Genomic DNA, 12,982 nt, shown 5'->3' with positions numbered 1-12,982 from the left:
ATTACAGAGCTTTCTGTCCTCTGCTTCCTCCTGATAAATGAACTCTGCTAGGTCAAAGCGTTTATCTCTGCTAACATGTATCACAGCCTGAAAGCTCCTGGCTCTCAATAAATATTTGTGAAATAACTGAAGTTTTAGAAACAGCATGGGCTGGAGGTGTGGTGGTGTAGCCTGGCATTTGTCAAGCCATGGGTTCCATACTTAACACCTCAATATAGTTCCTGTTTTGCTTTTTTTTTTTTTATAGATTTTTAAAGTATAACAGACATATGGATACATAGCGGGAAAAAATATGTCAAAATGCTAATGGGAGCTTCTGCTGAGTTTTTTTCCTTCTTTGTTTTTCCCTGGGTTTATTCCTGAAATCCTATATTAAATGGGTTATTTTGGGCAAGCATGGTGGTACACACCCATAATCCTAGCACTCATGACTGAGGCAGGGACATCACAAGTTCCAGACCAACTTGAACTGCATATAGAGACAAAAATAAAGGGGGTATTTTTAGAATGGTTCAGTGAGTAAGGTGTCTGCCACCAAACCAGATGACCTGAATGTGCACTCCAGAGCCCATATGATGATGGAAAGCCAATGCCTCAAGTTATCTTCTGACCTACCACCACCCCACACACAGAGAGAGAGAGAGAGAGAGAGAGAGAGAGAGAGAGAGAGAGACAGACAGACAGACAGACAGACAGACAGACAGACAGACACAGAAAGTCAACGAATGATAAAAATATAGATCACAGAGCTCCACGTTTTAAAAAGTATCTTTTTTTTTTTCTTTCTCGGAGCTGGGGACCGAACCCAGGGCCTTGTGCTTGCTAGGCAAGCTCTACCACTGAGCTAAATCCCCAACTCCTTAAAAAGTATCTTATCATGAGAAAATTGTTTCCTAAGCCCCCTGTGAGCCTCTAGTATCATGCACTCAATGCCACACAGCGAATTGTTCTTGTGAATTTTGTGAGTCCGGTTTTGTTTTTTATTTTTTTCTGTATGAAAAGCATCTGAAGTTGGAGAAGTATTGGTGCAATATATGTAGTGCAAGGACATTGATACGTAGAATATTGCTTTTATTTTGTGGTGAATAGTGCTGAAGGTAATAAATATCCACGCCTCACCCATCCACTGCAACCTCCCCAGGGAACACACCCACCTAGCAACCGCGAGCGGAGCTGATGAGCGACACTGCGCCTTTAATTCCGGGGCTGGGGTGGGGGCGGTGCAGAGAGGTTCCGCTTTCCCATTCCCTCCGCACCTCCAGTGGCAGCTGTCACCTGTAAGCCGAGCACCGCGCAGGGGCATGGAGCCAGAAGCCCATTGGATAGGACCTCTCAGCAGCAACCTACCCCCCAATCTGGGGGCCAGGCCTGGCGCGGGCGGAGGGCAGGAGTCCCAGGTGCCCTTCGCCCTGAGACTTCCCAGTAAAGCGGCGAGGGCGTGACTGCAGTCCAGTTTCTGGGATCAGAGCCCTAGGTGAGCCGGGCTGGGAGGCTGGGGCGACCCCAGAGTCACAGGGACCGAGCATGGCGCTGGCAGCAGCCGCTGCTGCGGCCGCCGCCGCGGCAGGAGTGAGCCAGGCGGCGGTGCTGGGCTTCCTGCGGGAGCACGGCGGGCAGGTGCGCAACTCCGAGCTGCTGAGCCGCTTCAAGCCGCTACTGGACGCTGGGGACCCACGGGGCCGCGCGGCCCGTAGGGACCGCTTCAAGAAGTTCGTCAACAACGTGGCCGTGGTGAAGGAGCTGGACGGGGTCAAGTTCGTGGTGCTGAGAAAGAAGCCCCGGCCGCCGGAAGAACCCGAGGCCCCACTCCCCTCCAACCCTGGGGTGCCAGACGCGCTGGCCGAGTGCGCTGCTGTCCCAGCGGAGGACAGCTGTGCCCCAGGAGCTCCCCACTCCCCACAGCCATTGAGAGAACAGCCCGAGGACTCGTCCGCACCACCTGAGATACAGCACACCTCTGAGACCCCACCCTCCGGGGTCACCCTGGTTGAGGCTCCATCAGACTCAGAGCCACAGGCCAGGGAACCCGAGAATCCAGAGCTACCTCAGTCCTTGGAGGTAGCGTCCGAGCTAGCCCGACCCGCCAGCGTGCCCTCCGGGCTGGTCCTGTCGAGCACAGAGTCGCCAGGCCCCGAGCCTGCACCTCCCACGGCGCAAGTGCCACCGAAGAAGCCTTGCATGCTGCCGGTGCGCTGCGTCGTCCCTGGCCCCGCGGCGCTGCGGATCCGCGCGGAGGAGCAGGGCCTGCGCCGGCAGCGGTCGGAGGAGCCGAGCCCGCGGGGCTCCCCGATGCTTCTGCGGAGGCTCTCGGTAGAGGAGTCCGGTCTGGGACTTCACCTGGGACCTGGCCGCTCCCCGCATCTCAGGCGCCTGTCGCGCGCCGGCCCGCGCCTGCTAAGTCCGGACATGGAGGAGGTGCCCATCGCGCCGCCACCGCCACCCGCGGTGCCCCTGGAGCCCACCGAGCACGAATGGCTCGTGCGCACGGCCAGCGGTCGTTGGAGCCACCAGCTACACGGGCTGCTCCTGCGGGACTGTGGCCTGGCTGCCAAGCGCGACTTCATGTCGGGCTTCACCGCCCTACACTGGGCAGCCAAGAGCGGCGACCGGGAGATGGCTCTACAGCTGGTGGAGGTGGCGCGGCGTGGGGGCGCGCCCGTGGACGTGAACGCGCGCTCGCACGGTGGCTACACGCCGCTGCACCTGGCGGCTCTGCACGGCCACGAGGATGCTGCTGTGCTGCTAGTGGTGCGCCTGGGCGCCCAAGTGCACGTCCGCGACTACAGCGGCCGGCGAGCCTACCAGTACTTGCGGCCTGGCTCCTCCTACGCGCTGAGGCGTTTACTAGGTGACCCTGGCCTGCGATCTACGACGGAGCCTGATGCGGCCAGTGGTGGCAGTGGAAGCCTTGTGTCTCGGCACCCCGTGCAGGTGGCCGCCACCATCCTCGGCTCCACCACTAGCGCGTTTCTGGGCGTCCTGGCCGATGACTTGATGCTCCAGGACCTGGCCCGTGGCTTGAAGAAATCAAGCTCCTTCAGCAAGTTCTTGGGTGCCTCGCCCATGGCTCCCCGAAAAAAGACCAAGATTCGTGGTGGCCTGCCATCCTTCACTGAAATCTCTCGTCGACCCACTCCAGGACCTTTGGCTGGTTTAGTGCCAAGTCTGCCCCCTCCAACCTGAATAGCATTGAAGCTACCAAGGCCTTGATTGACCTAACAGAGCCTGTGGCATGCCGACTAAGCCTGTCCAAGACATGGCCAACCAACACATGCAGCCTGTCTCTCTTCCAGCTTTATCTACTGCACCCTGCTGTAACCAGATGGGCCTCCACCTTCTGTTTGAAATATGATGTGCCTACAGAGGTGGGATTCTTGTTCCCCAGAAGAGGAACCAAGCTGTCATACTTGATCTTGGAAGGAGACTTGAAGTTTAGGGTCAAAGGTTAAGGGGCAGCAGCTGGTCTGGCCCCTAGAGGTGTTGACCAGAGGCCTCTGGGTGGACACATTCCCAAATCAGAAGTAGAGGGTGGCTCTCAAGATGTTCAAAGATGGCAACTTTAAGAGCTGTAGTGGCTTTGTAATTTGATGCTTTTATTCTGTTTTTAAATTAAAATGAGGTACAACAACTTTGATAATACCTTTTGAAATTCTATTTTTTCCATTTTTAGGCAAAGTGGTAAGACATTTTCAGTTTTTTGCTAAATATTTTGGAAATCTGTCTTTTAAAAAGAGATGGTTGAGTCTAAACGAAATTAGTCCAACAACACTCAAGTTTATCTACCTCATTGTAGGCAGTACAGACTCTGAAATCTTGAATATGGAGTAACTATTGTGAGCCTAATGAATGTAACTAATTCTAATTATACTGTGAATGTCAAATATTGAAACGTAAGGGTATGATTGGGCTTGTAGCCCAGGCCTTCAATCCTAGCACTTGGGAAGCAGAGGCAGGCAGATCTCTGTGGGTTCAAGACCAGCCTGGTCTACAAAACAAGTTCCAGGTCAGCCGGGGCTACACAGAGAGACTTTGTTTCAAAACAAAACAAACAACCACTCCCACCAGGAAAAAAAAAAAAACTCAAAATGAGCAAAAAATGAACAAACAAAAAAAAATCGCATCTTGAGAGTAAAAGTGATTTAACATAGAGAGAGAAAGAGACATTTTGCTAAATAAGTTTAAACTACTCTGGAATGTATTTGTATTCAGTGCTAACTGGTGGCTACTTTGACTTGGCATGACATTTTAATTTTTTTAAATTGTGATTTAATTGTGAATTCTGACTCTGTAGTTTTCAGTGCAATGGATGACTAGTCAAGCAAATAAACAAACAAAAACGTTATTATACCAGACAAAAAAAGAACTGGTTAATAGAAACGGAAGTGATTGCTACTTTTTTATGTGAAAGTTCTGAACAAATAAGTATGTGATATTCGTTTTTCAAAAGTCATTTGAGATAGCAAGTGTGGAGCAGTGGCCTAGAATGATTAGTTTAACTTCTGCACCTTTGCTCCCTCCTGTGAATGGAGCAGGCTTATGGGCCAAGAGGTCCGGGTGGGCAGAGTAGAGTTGTAAATGCACCTCCCCTTTAAAGGTGTGAAATCTGTTGGCCCAGTCAACCTTTTGTATCAAGTCATGATTCTTACTGTTTTTGAAAATTATGTTTGCATGTCATTGGTCATACTGAGTGGTTCTTGTGGCACAAGGACTATGGCTTCCTTCCCCAATTCTCGTCAGGGAGACCTTTGAAATCATTAAAGGCATCCCAAGAGTCAATCATGAAATGATTTAAACAATGAAATAGTTCCTGTTTTTATTTCTGCTTGTGTGGGGTGCCCTTTTCTGTTTTTCCTTATTTAGTGGAGTGTTATTATTGGGGCTGGAGAGATAGCTCAGTGGTTAAAAGCATATAATGTTAAAACTCTGGAAATGGACCCCAGTTTGACTCCCAGTTCTCACATCAGTCAGTTCACAGCCTCCTGTAACTTTGGACTCCATACCTCTATAAAGACACACACCTGTATACACAAATAAAACCAAGTCTTTAAAATAGCAATAACAATAACATCTGGTTCTGTGTGAGGAGGACAGAGTGTGGTCCTCATGTGCTATGGAGCTTAGGTTGAGGTCAGAGACACGTTTCAGGAGTCGGTTCTCTCCTTCCCGGAGATCCAGCATTGAATGTAGATTGTCAGGCCAGCAAGGCAAGTGTTTACCTGCTAGACCATCATGCTGGCTCCCTCCCCCTACCCGCCAGGGCAAGAGAGTGAATTCAGGATGTCTCCCATATTGGAAAAAACCACCCACTGGCTACATCCTGCTCCTGTTTTATCTATGCAACGTCCTCTTTATACTTCCATGGCTCCTTTCAGGCGTTCTATATTTCGAAGAGTTCAGTTTCTTTGCAAAGGAATGGCATCAATCTCACAGGCCTTGCAGCTCTGAACCGTGGATTAATGCAAGATCTGATCCCACTCTTTCTACTTCCCCTGCTGGGAACTCTAGCTAGTCTGCATAAATTATTTTAAAATGCAAATTAAATCTTCTGCCTCTGCAGTGGAGAGGCAATATTCACAGCAGCTTGGTGTAGCTGAAGCTCCAGGAGACAGAATGAAACATTAGAGGTTTTCCCTGGGGAAGGAAAAGCCTGCCTGAGAAGGGGTGACAAAGGTAACAGGGGCAGATGTGGCCTGCCTTGAGAGACAAGATTCCGGCTAAGGAACAGTAGAGAGAACCGATGATCAGAGAGCTTATCTTGCAGGAGAGCTATTTCAGCCGCCAGAGGAATCTTCATATTTCCTCAGTACCCTGAAAACCTCCAAGTGACATGGGTCATTTGCTAAGAGTTAGGAATCAGTAACCCCACAGCTTGGGTGTTAGGGATCATTGCTGATTCTTTACAAGTCAAGACTATGTTTATTTTCTTTTTTTTTTTTTTTCCGGAGCTGGGGACCGAACCCAGGGCCTTGCGCTTGCTAGGCAAGCGCTCTACCACTGAGCTAAATCCCCAACCCTGTTTATTTTCTTAAAAGAAGTTCATTAGGTGGTGGCCAGAGAGAGAGAGAGAGAGAGAGAGAGAGAGAGAGAGAGAGAGAACATGAGAGACAGCTGAGTTGGTAAAGTGCTTGCTTCATAAACTCATGAACCTAAATTAGATCCTAAAAGTCCACATTTAAAAAAAAAATTCCGGGGCTGGAGAGATGGCTCAGTGGTTAAGAGCACTGACTGCTCTTCCAGAGGTCCTGAGTTCAATTCCCAGCAGCTACATGGTGGCTCACAACCATCTCTAATGGAATCTGATGCCCTCTTCTGGTGTGTCTGAAGACAGCTACAACGTACTTATATATAATAAATAAATAAATCTTTGAAAAAAAAATTCTGGGTGTAGTGGCACCTTCCTTTAATTCCAGCACATGGGAGGCAGAAACAGGTGGATCACTGTGAGTTCCAGAACAGTCAGGGCTACATAGAGAGACCCTGTCTCAAAAAACCAACCAACCGGGCTGGAGAGATGGCTCAGTGGTCAAAAGCACTGACTGCTCTTCCAGAGGTCATGAGTTCAATTCCCAGCAACCACATGGTGGCTCACAACCATCTGTAATGAGATCTGGTGCCCTCTTCTGGCCTGCAGTCACATATGCAGGCAGAATGCTGTACATAAAATAAATAAATAAATCTTTAAAAAAAAAAAAAAAAAAAAAAAAACAACCAACCAAACCTGGTGTGGGGCTGGAGAAGTGGGTCAGGGGTTAAGGGCACTGGCTGCTCTTCCAGAGGACTGGCTTTTGCTCTCAGCATGGTGGAGCACGGTGACTCCCAACGTCTGAACTTCAGTTCAGGAGGTCAGGGGTCCTTTCTGAGTTCCCTGGGCACCAGGGACTGGAGTAGTATGCAGGCAAAACACTCATGCACATAAATAAATTAAAGGTGATGATGATGATGATATAAAGAACAAGGTGTGGCGGTATAGTCTTGTAATCTCTGTAATGGGGAAGCAGAGACAGACCATTCCCTGGAGCCAGCCAGTCTAGCCTACTTAGCCTTAGGCTACGGAGCAATCCTGTTCGGAACAAAACAAAACAAAAATCCACAGAAGAAACAAATAAAAAAATCCAAGTGGACAACATCTGAGGAAAGGCACCTGAGGTTGTCCTCAGGAGACCCCCCCAACGTGGACATGTGCATGCACCCACACATTTGCACCTGCACACAAGTAAACGTATACACACACACACACACACACACACACACACACACACACACTGTGAAATACACTCAGACACATGTAAACAAATAAACAAATGTAATAGAAAAATTAACTGTTAAGGCAATTAAAGTGGTAAAAGTTGTCACAGGAGGAGAATGGGTTCTTTTAATAGAAGACAAGTTAAGTGATGATGTAGATGCGTGTGAGTCAGCCACAGCACACTTGAAGCGTTTTACATCCCCTCTGATGGAGGTGGGGTTTATTCAAGAACGAGGATTCGGGGCACGGGTAATGAAACTGTAGGCTGTGTTTGTTAAGTATGTTCCAGGCACAGTTTCAATAGGCCAGTGTTATTAACGAGCCTGTGTATGGCATAGACTCTTAGCATCTGGATGCTTTCCTCACCCGTCCCATTTATGCATGTGTTTGTGCGTGTGCACGTGCATAGGCACTTATTGGGTGGTACACGTGGGTGCAAATGTGTGTGGAAGCTTAAGGTTGATGACTGAGATAACTCCCGATCGCTCTTCTGCCTTCTGCAGCAAGGCAGGGTCTCTCGATCAACCTAGAATTCATGGATAGAGCTGGTCTCCCTAGCCAGCTTGCCCTAGAGATTCCCCGGTCTCTGCCTTCTGAGGCTAGACTTACAGGTGGGCCACCACGCCCATCTGGCATTCACATTGGTTTGGGGACTGAACTCTGGTCTTCGTGCTTGCTCTTAAGTACTGAACCGTGTCCCTGGCTCACGAATGTCTAGATTTTAAGTCAGGAAGCTACAAGGCTGTGAAGGTCGAGTCTAGTAAGTGACAGAGCAGCCTCCCATCATCCCTGAACCCATTTATTGACTGTGAGGGTTTGTGCTGGCAACCTCAGTATGAATGACCTAGAGAGACAGGCTTCTGGAATTACCTTGTTGATGTCACTTGATCTTGGGTGGGACCACACCCTGGGCAGGGAATCCTGGACTGTGTAAAACAGAAAGGAATCTGAACATCATCATCACGCTCGCATTCACCTCTCTCTGCTTCCTGTCTGGACACGGTGTGATCGGCAGCTGCTCCAACCTCCAGTGGCCTTGAATTCTCTGCCCAGATGAACTGCGCCCTGGAACTGCCAGTCTGGTTAAAGCCTTACTCCCTTACATCGCTCTTATCAATGGACAGGAACTAAAACAGTGACTCTGGGCTGTTCTCCACACTCCATCCCCTTCCTCTGTGGGGTGTAAGACCGCCAGTTCCCATCCTGCAGACTGTGGGAGGAGGAGCGGCACCAGGAGAATAGTTAGGACTCTTGGAAATCTGCAACCTGAGTGGTAAGTGGGTGGCGGGGATGGGGTGAGGGTGGGGCAGCAGTGGTGAGTCCTTTCCAGGTTTGCTTTACATCATTTTTTTTTTAACCACATTTGTCTTTGCAAACAAATACACTTCATTCTATTAGGGAAAGTGATTTCCCAGTAAAGGGAAATTAACCCATGTTTGTATGGTAGAAATTAAAATAGAATCAGCAGGGCTGGAACAATGGCTCAGCAGGTAAGAACACGGACTGCTTCTCTAGATGACCTGGGTGCTATTCCCAGCACTGATTCCCAGCACTGATTCCCAGCACTGATTCCCAGCACTGATTCCCAGCACTGATTCCCAGCACTGATTCCCAGCACTGATTCCCAGCACTGATTCCCAGCACTGATTCCCAGCACTGATTCCCAGCACTGGGTGCCATTCCCAGCACTGATTCCCAGCACTGATTCCCAGCACTGATTCCCAGCACTGATTCCCAGCACTGATTCCCAGCACTGATTCCCAGCACTGATTCCCAGCACTGATTCCCAGCACTGATTCCCAGCACTGATTCCCAGCACTGATTCCCAGCACTGATTCCCAGCACTGATTCCCAGCACTGATTCCCAGCACTGATTCCCAGCACTGGGTGCCATTCCCAGCACTGATTCCCAGCACTGATTCCCAGCACTGATTCCCAGCACTGATTCCCAGCACTGATTCCCAGCACTGATTCCCAGCACTGATTCCCAGCACTGATTCCCAGCACTGATTCCCAGCACTGATTCCCAGCACTGATTCCCAGCACTGATTCCCAGCACTGATTCCCAGCACTGATTCCCAGCACTGATTCCCAGCACTGATTCCCAGCACTGATTCCCAGCACTGATTCCCAGCACTGATTCCCAGCACTGATTCCCAGCACTGATTCCCAGCACTGGGTGCTATTCCCAGCACTGATTCCCAGCACTGATTCCCAGCACTGATTCCCAGCACTGGGTGCTATTCCCAGCACTGATTCCCAGCACTGATTCCCAGCACTGGGTGCTATTCCCAGCACTGATTCCCAGCACTGATTCCCAGCACTGATTCCCAGCACTGATTCCCAGCACTGATTCCCAGCACTGATTCCCAGCACTGATTCCCAGCACTGATTCCCAGCACTGATTCCCAGCACTGATTCCCAGCACTGATTCCCAGCACTGATTCCCAGCACTGATACGGCAGCTTCCGGTGCCATTCCATCTGTGACTCCAGTTCCAGGGGATCCGACACCCTCTTCTGGATTCTGCAGGCACCAGGTAGTACCAGGCACATACATGCAGGCAAAGCAGCCATACACATAAAATAATATTTTGTTTGTTTGTTTTTTAGACAGAGTCTCATTGTCAGGTCCAAATTCCGTCAATTAGACAAAAGCAAGCAGTTCTCAGGAACTACCAAAGGAGCCACTTATCACTGGTAGAAAGGACGAATGACTATCTGTGGTGCCTATTGTACTAGCATATATGACGGCCTCCAGGCTCCCTCAGAATGACAAGTGCCCATTACAGAGTCAGTGATCCTGACCCTTCCCACCCTGCCTCTTACCCTAAACTTCTCCAGCTCATGGGCTTTCCTCTCCTTGCTTCTCATTCTTGTTCTAATCTTACTATTTCAGCTATGTGTTCCCCTGGTCTCCTTTTCTGGCACTTTCTCTCTCTCTCTCTCTCTCTCTCTCTCTCTCTCTCTCTCTCTCTCTGTTTAATATTTAAATAGACACATACATATATGCATATTTAAGTCTAAGGCAGACATGATAATGCTTGCCTTCAATCCCAGCAAGAGTATTTCAATTCCAGGTCAACCTGGTCTACATTGATAAGTTCCAGACCAGCCAGGGCTACATAGTGAGACCCTTTCTCCAATAATGGTGATAATGGTGAAGGTGATGATGATGATGATGATGGTGGTGGTGATGATGATGATTCTTTTAACATTAGAATCATCAGAAGGTGGATATGGGGGTACATTCCTATAACCCCATAAGGTGAAGGTAGACCAGGGACTCAATGTCATCCTGAGTATCAATGTACAGAGTTCCAGGCTAGCCTGGAGTACTTGAAGCCTTGTCTCAAAATAATAACCATCATCTTCAGAACCAACAACATCACTCTCTCAATATTTTGTTATTTTTGTTTATGTTATGTGCATCTGTGTGGGCATATGTGTGTGTATGTGTGTGTGTGTGTGTGTGTGTGTGTGTGTGAGTGCATGCTCATGCAACATAACACATGTGTAGAGGCTAGAGGATGACCTTCAGGAGTCAGCTCTTCCCTTCTGCTGTGCAGGTCCCAGAGATGAAACTTGGTTGTTGTCAGGATTGGCATCTGGTACCTTCAATCACTGAACTGTCTCTCTTTGCTCCTTCCTTTTTTGGGGGGTGTTGGGGTGGTGTGGTGGTTCAAGGCAGGGTTTGTCTATGTAGCCCTGGCTATCCTGGAACTCACTCTGTAGACCAGGCTGGCCTTGAACTCACAAATATCCTGATTCTGCCTTCCAAGTGAACGCTGTCTTTCCTAGCTCACATTCCTCTGCTATCCTTACCTTCCCCATCCAAATTGACACCAAATGAGCTGAGAGTACCTGTCAATCTTTACAAAGATGCTCTCAGGGGCTGGAGAGGCGGATCAGGGGTTAAGAGCACTGCTTGCTCTTGCAGAGGACCTGGGTTCAGTTCCCAGCATCCACATGGTTCTTCACAGCCATCTGTAACTCCAGATTCAGGGGCTCCGGCGGCTCCTCCTTCTTTTGATCCCCAAAGGCACCACCAAGCATGCATGCGACACACAGACATACATGCAGGCAAAACAGTAAACATAAATAAATCTGAAAGAAGAGGAGGAAGAGGAAGGAGGAGGAAGAGGAAGAGGAAGAAGAAATGGTTTCATACGTAGATTTGTTTTTCCTCTCCAGGAAGCCTTTTGTCTTCAGGAACTAGCCTTGCTGTGGGTAACTGCTACACTCCGGACTTGAATTTCTGAAGGAAAGAGAGAGGATCCAGGGAGGAGGGGAAGTAGAAGGAAAAAAAGAGAAAGGTGTGGAGCAGGGGATGGGGATGGGGCGGGGAAGAGAAGATATCTTAATCCATCCCTCTCCCACGGAGGAAAAACAAATCCTCTTGGGAGAAATGCAGAGTGATTTAAGTACCAAAGATAACAGCAGTGGCCCCCAAGCGGTGGCCTGCCTGTGACAGTAACACTGGGGACATCCTTGGGAAGATTTCTTCACAAGCAAGTGGACTCCTCTCCTTCCCGTCCCACCATTCACCTCTTGGGTACCACGCATTTGCCCTAACCTTCCCTGGGAGCCTCTGCCATCTGAATGGCCAGCGCCTCCATCAGTATCAGTGAGGACCCAGAGTTTCTGCTAGTTGCTGGTTGAGGTACGTTTTTGTAACGAGCAGAATGTTCTCGACAGCTTGGGGTGCCGAAGAACACAGCTTCCCCATTCCATTTCCAATTTACAGTATTAAAGTAAAAAGAACACCAATTAAATTCTTAGGAGGAGGAGGAACAAGAGGGGGCGGAATGAGCCGGAGGCCGCGGTGATGCCTGTTGCCCAGCAACAACAGCCCAAGCCAAACATCCAGCAAGGCCCAGGGCGCCGCCTCCAGCAGCCGAGGGCGAGAGCAACACCGAATCACTGCTCAAGCTGCGGAGGCGGCGGGCAGATACATTCCTGGATGGATGTTCTGCGCCCACATCCCCAGCTTCCCTCCTCGGCACATCTCATTTAGTCAACAATGGCTTGGGGGTAGTGAAAGGCAAGCTAGCCTTTTCCTTCTTAGCTAGCCCGAATTTCTTTCCGACAGAAACAAAAGGCTCAGCTTCAGCTTTCAAAACCAACAGGGACACTGTCCATCAGAGACAAGCCAAGTTCTGGTGGCTACCCTGGCGCTTGTGCGTTTCCCAGTCTGCCGATGGCCAGTGTAGGTGGAAGCGTCCACGGTAAGGGAACAGTGCCATCTGCTGGCGATGTACCGCAGGGCCAACGCATCGGGTTTCTGGTACCCCGGAATTCTTGAAGTCTGGGACGCCCACACAGAACCTCTGCTGTGAATTCCCAAGTGCCTTCAAAAAAGACCACCGATTGGGCAGGATAAAAACTGAGGCAAGAAGGAGACAAGACCAGGCCGGACACCAGGATCAGCTCTGGAATTGGGGGTTCTTGAAAACTGTCAGGTTGAGCACAGAAATCTCCTTATCCTCCGTTCGGAAAAACCTGGCGCAGAACCAAGGTTTGGTCTAGCCCGAAGATGGCACTCGTCCCTATCCCCACCCATAAGCTAGAGGTGCTCTGAAATACACATTTTCCATTGGCTGAATGGACAAGGTTAGATGTGTTTCTAAGAATATCCTAATAGAAGCATGCAATGGGAATTGCGTAGGGCAACCGGCAGAGATCAGTAACTTCCGTGCAGAAGGCTCCTCCAAGAGACCTTAGTGCCCAGACCCTG

At 49.6% G+C, this 12,982-nt stretch overlaps 1 protein-coding gene across 1 annotated transcript; it reads left to right on the top strand.

Annotated features, from left to right (window-relative positions):
* The first annotated feature begins 1,236 nt into the window (after positions 1-1,236).
* On the top strand, positions 1,237-4,801 carry Sowaha (sosondowah ankyrin repeat domain family member A). The gene is given in 1 exon segment (NM_001398842.2): positions 1,237-4,801. A coding segment is annotated over 1 exon segment (1,659 nt). The 5' UTR covers positions 1,237-1,524; the 3' UTR covers positions 3,184-4,801.
* Positions 4,802-12,982: the final 8,181 nt, after the last annotated feature.

The sequence above is a fragment of the Rattus norvegicus genome, chromosome 10 (genome assembly GCF_021556685.1).
Source record: "Rattus norvegicus strain SHRSP/BbbUtx chromosome 10, alternate assembly SHRSP_T2T, whole genome shotgun sequence".
Taxonomy (NCBI): Eukaryota; Metazoa; Chordata; class Mammalia; order Rodentia; family Muridae; genus Rattus; species Rattus norvegicus.
This window is presented reverse-complemented; position numbering and strand designations above follow the sequence as displayed.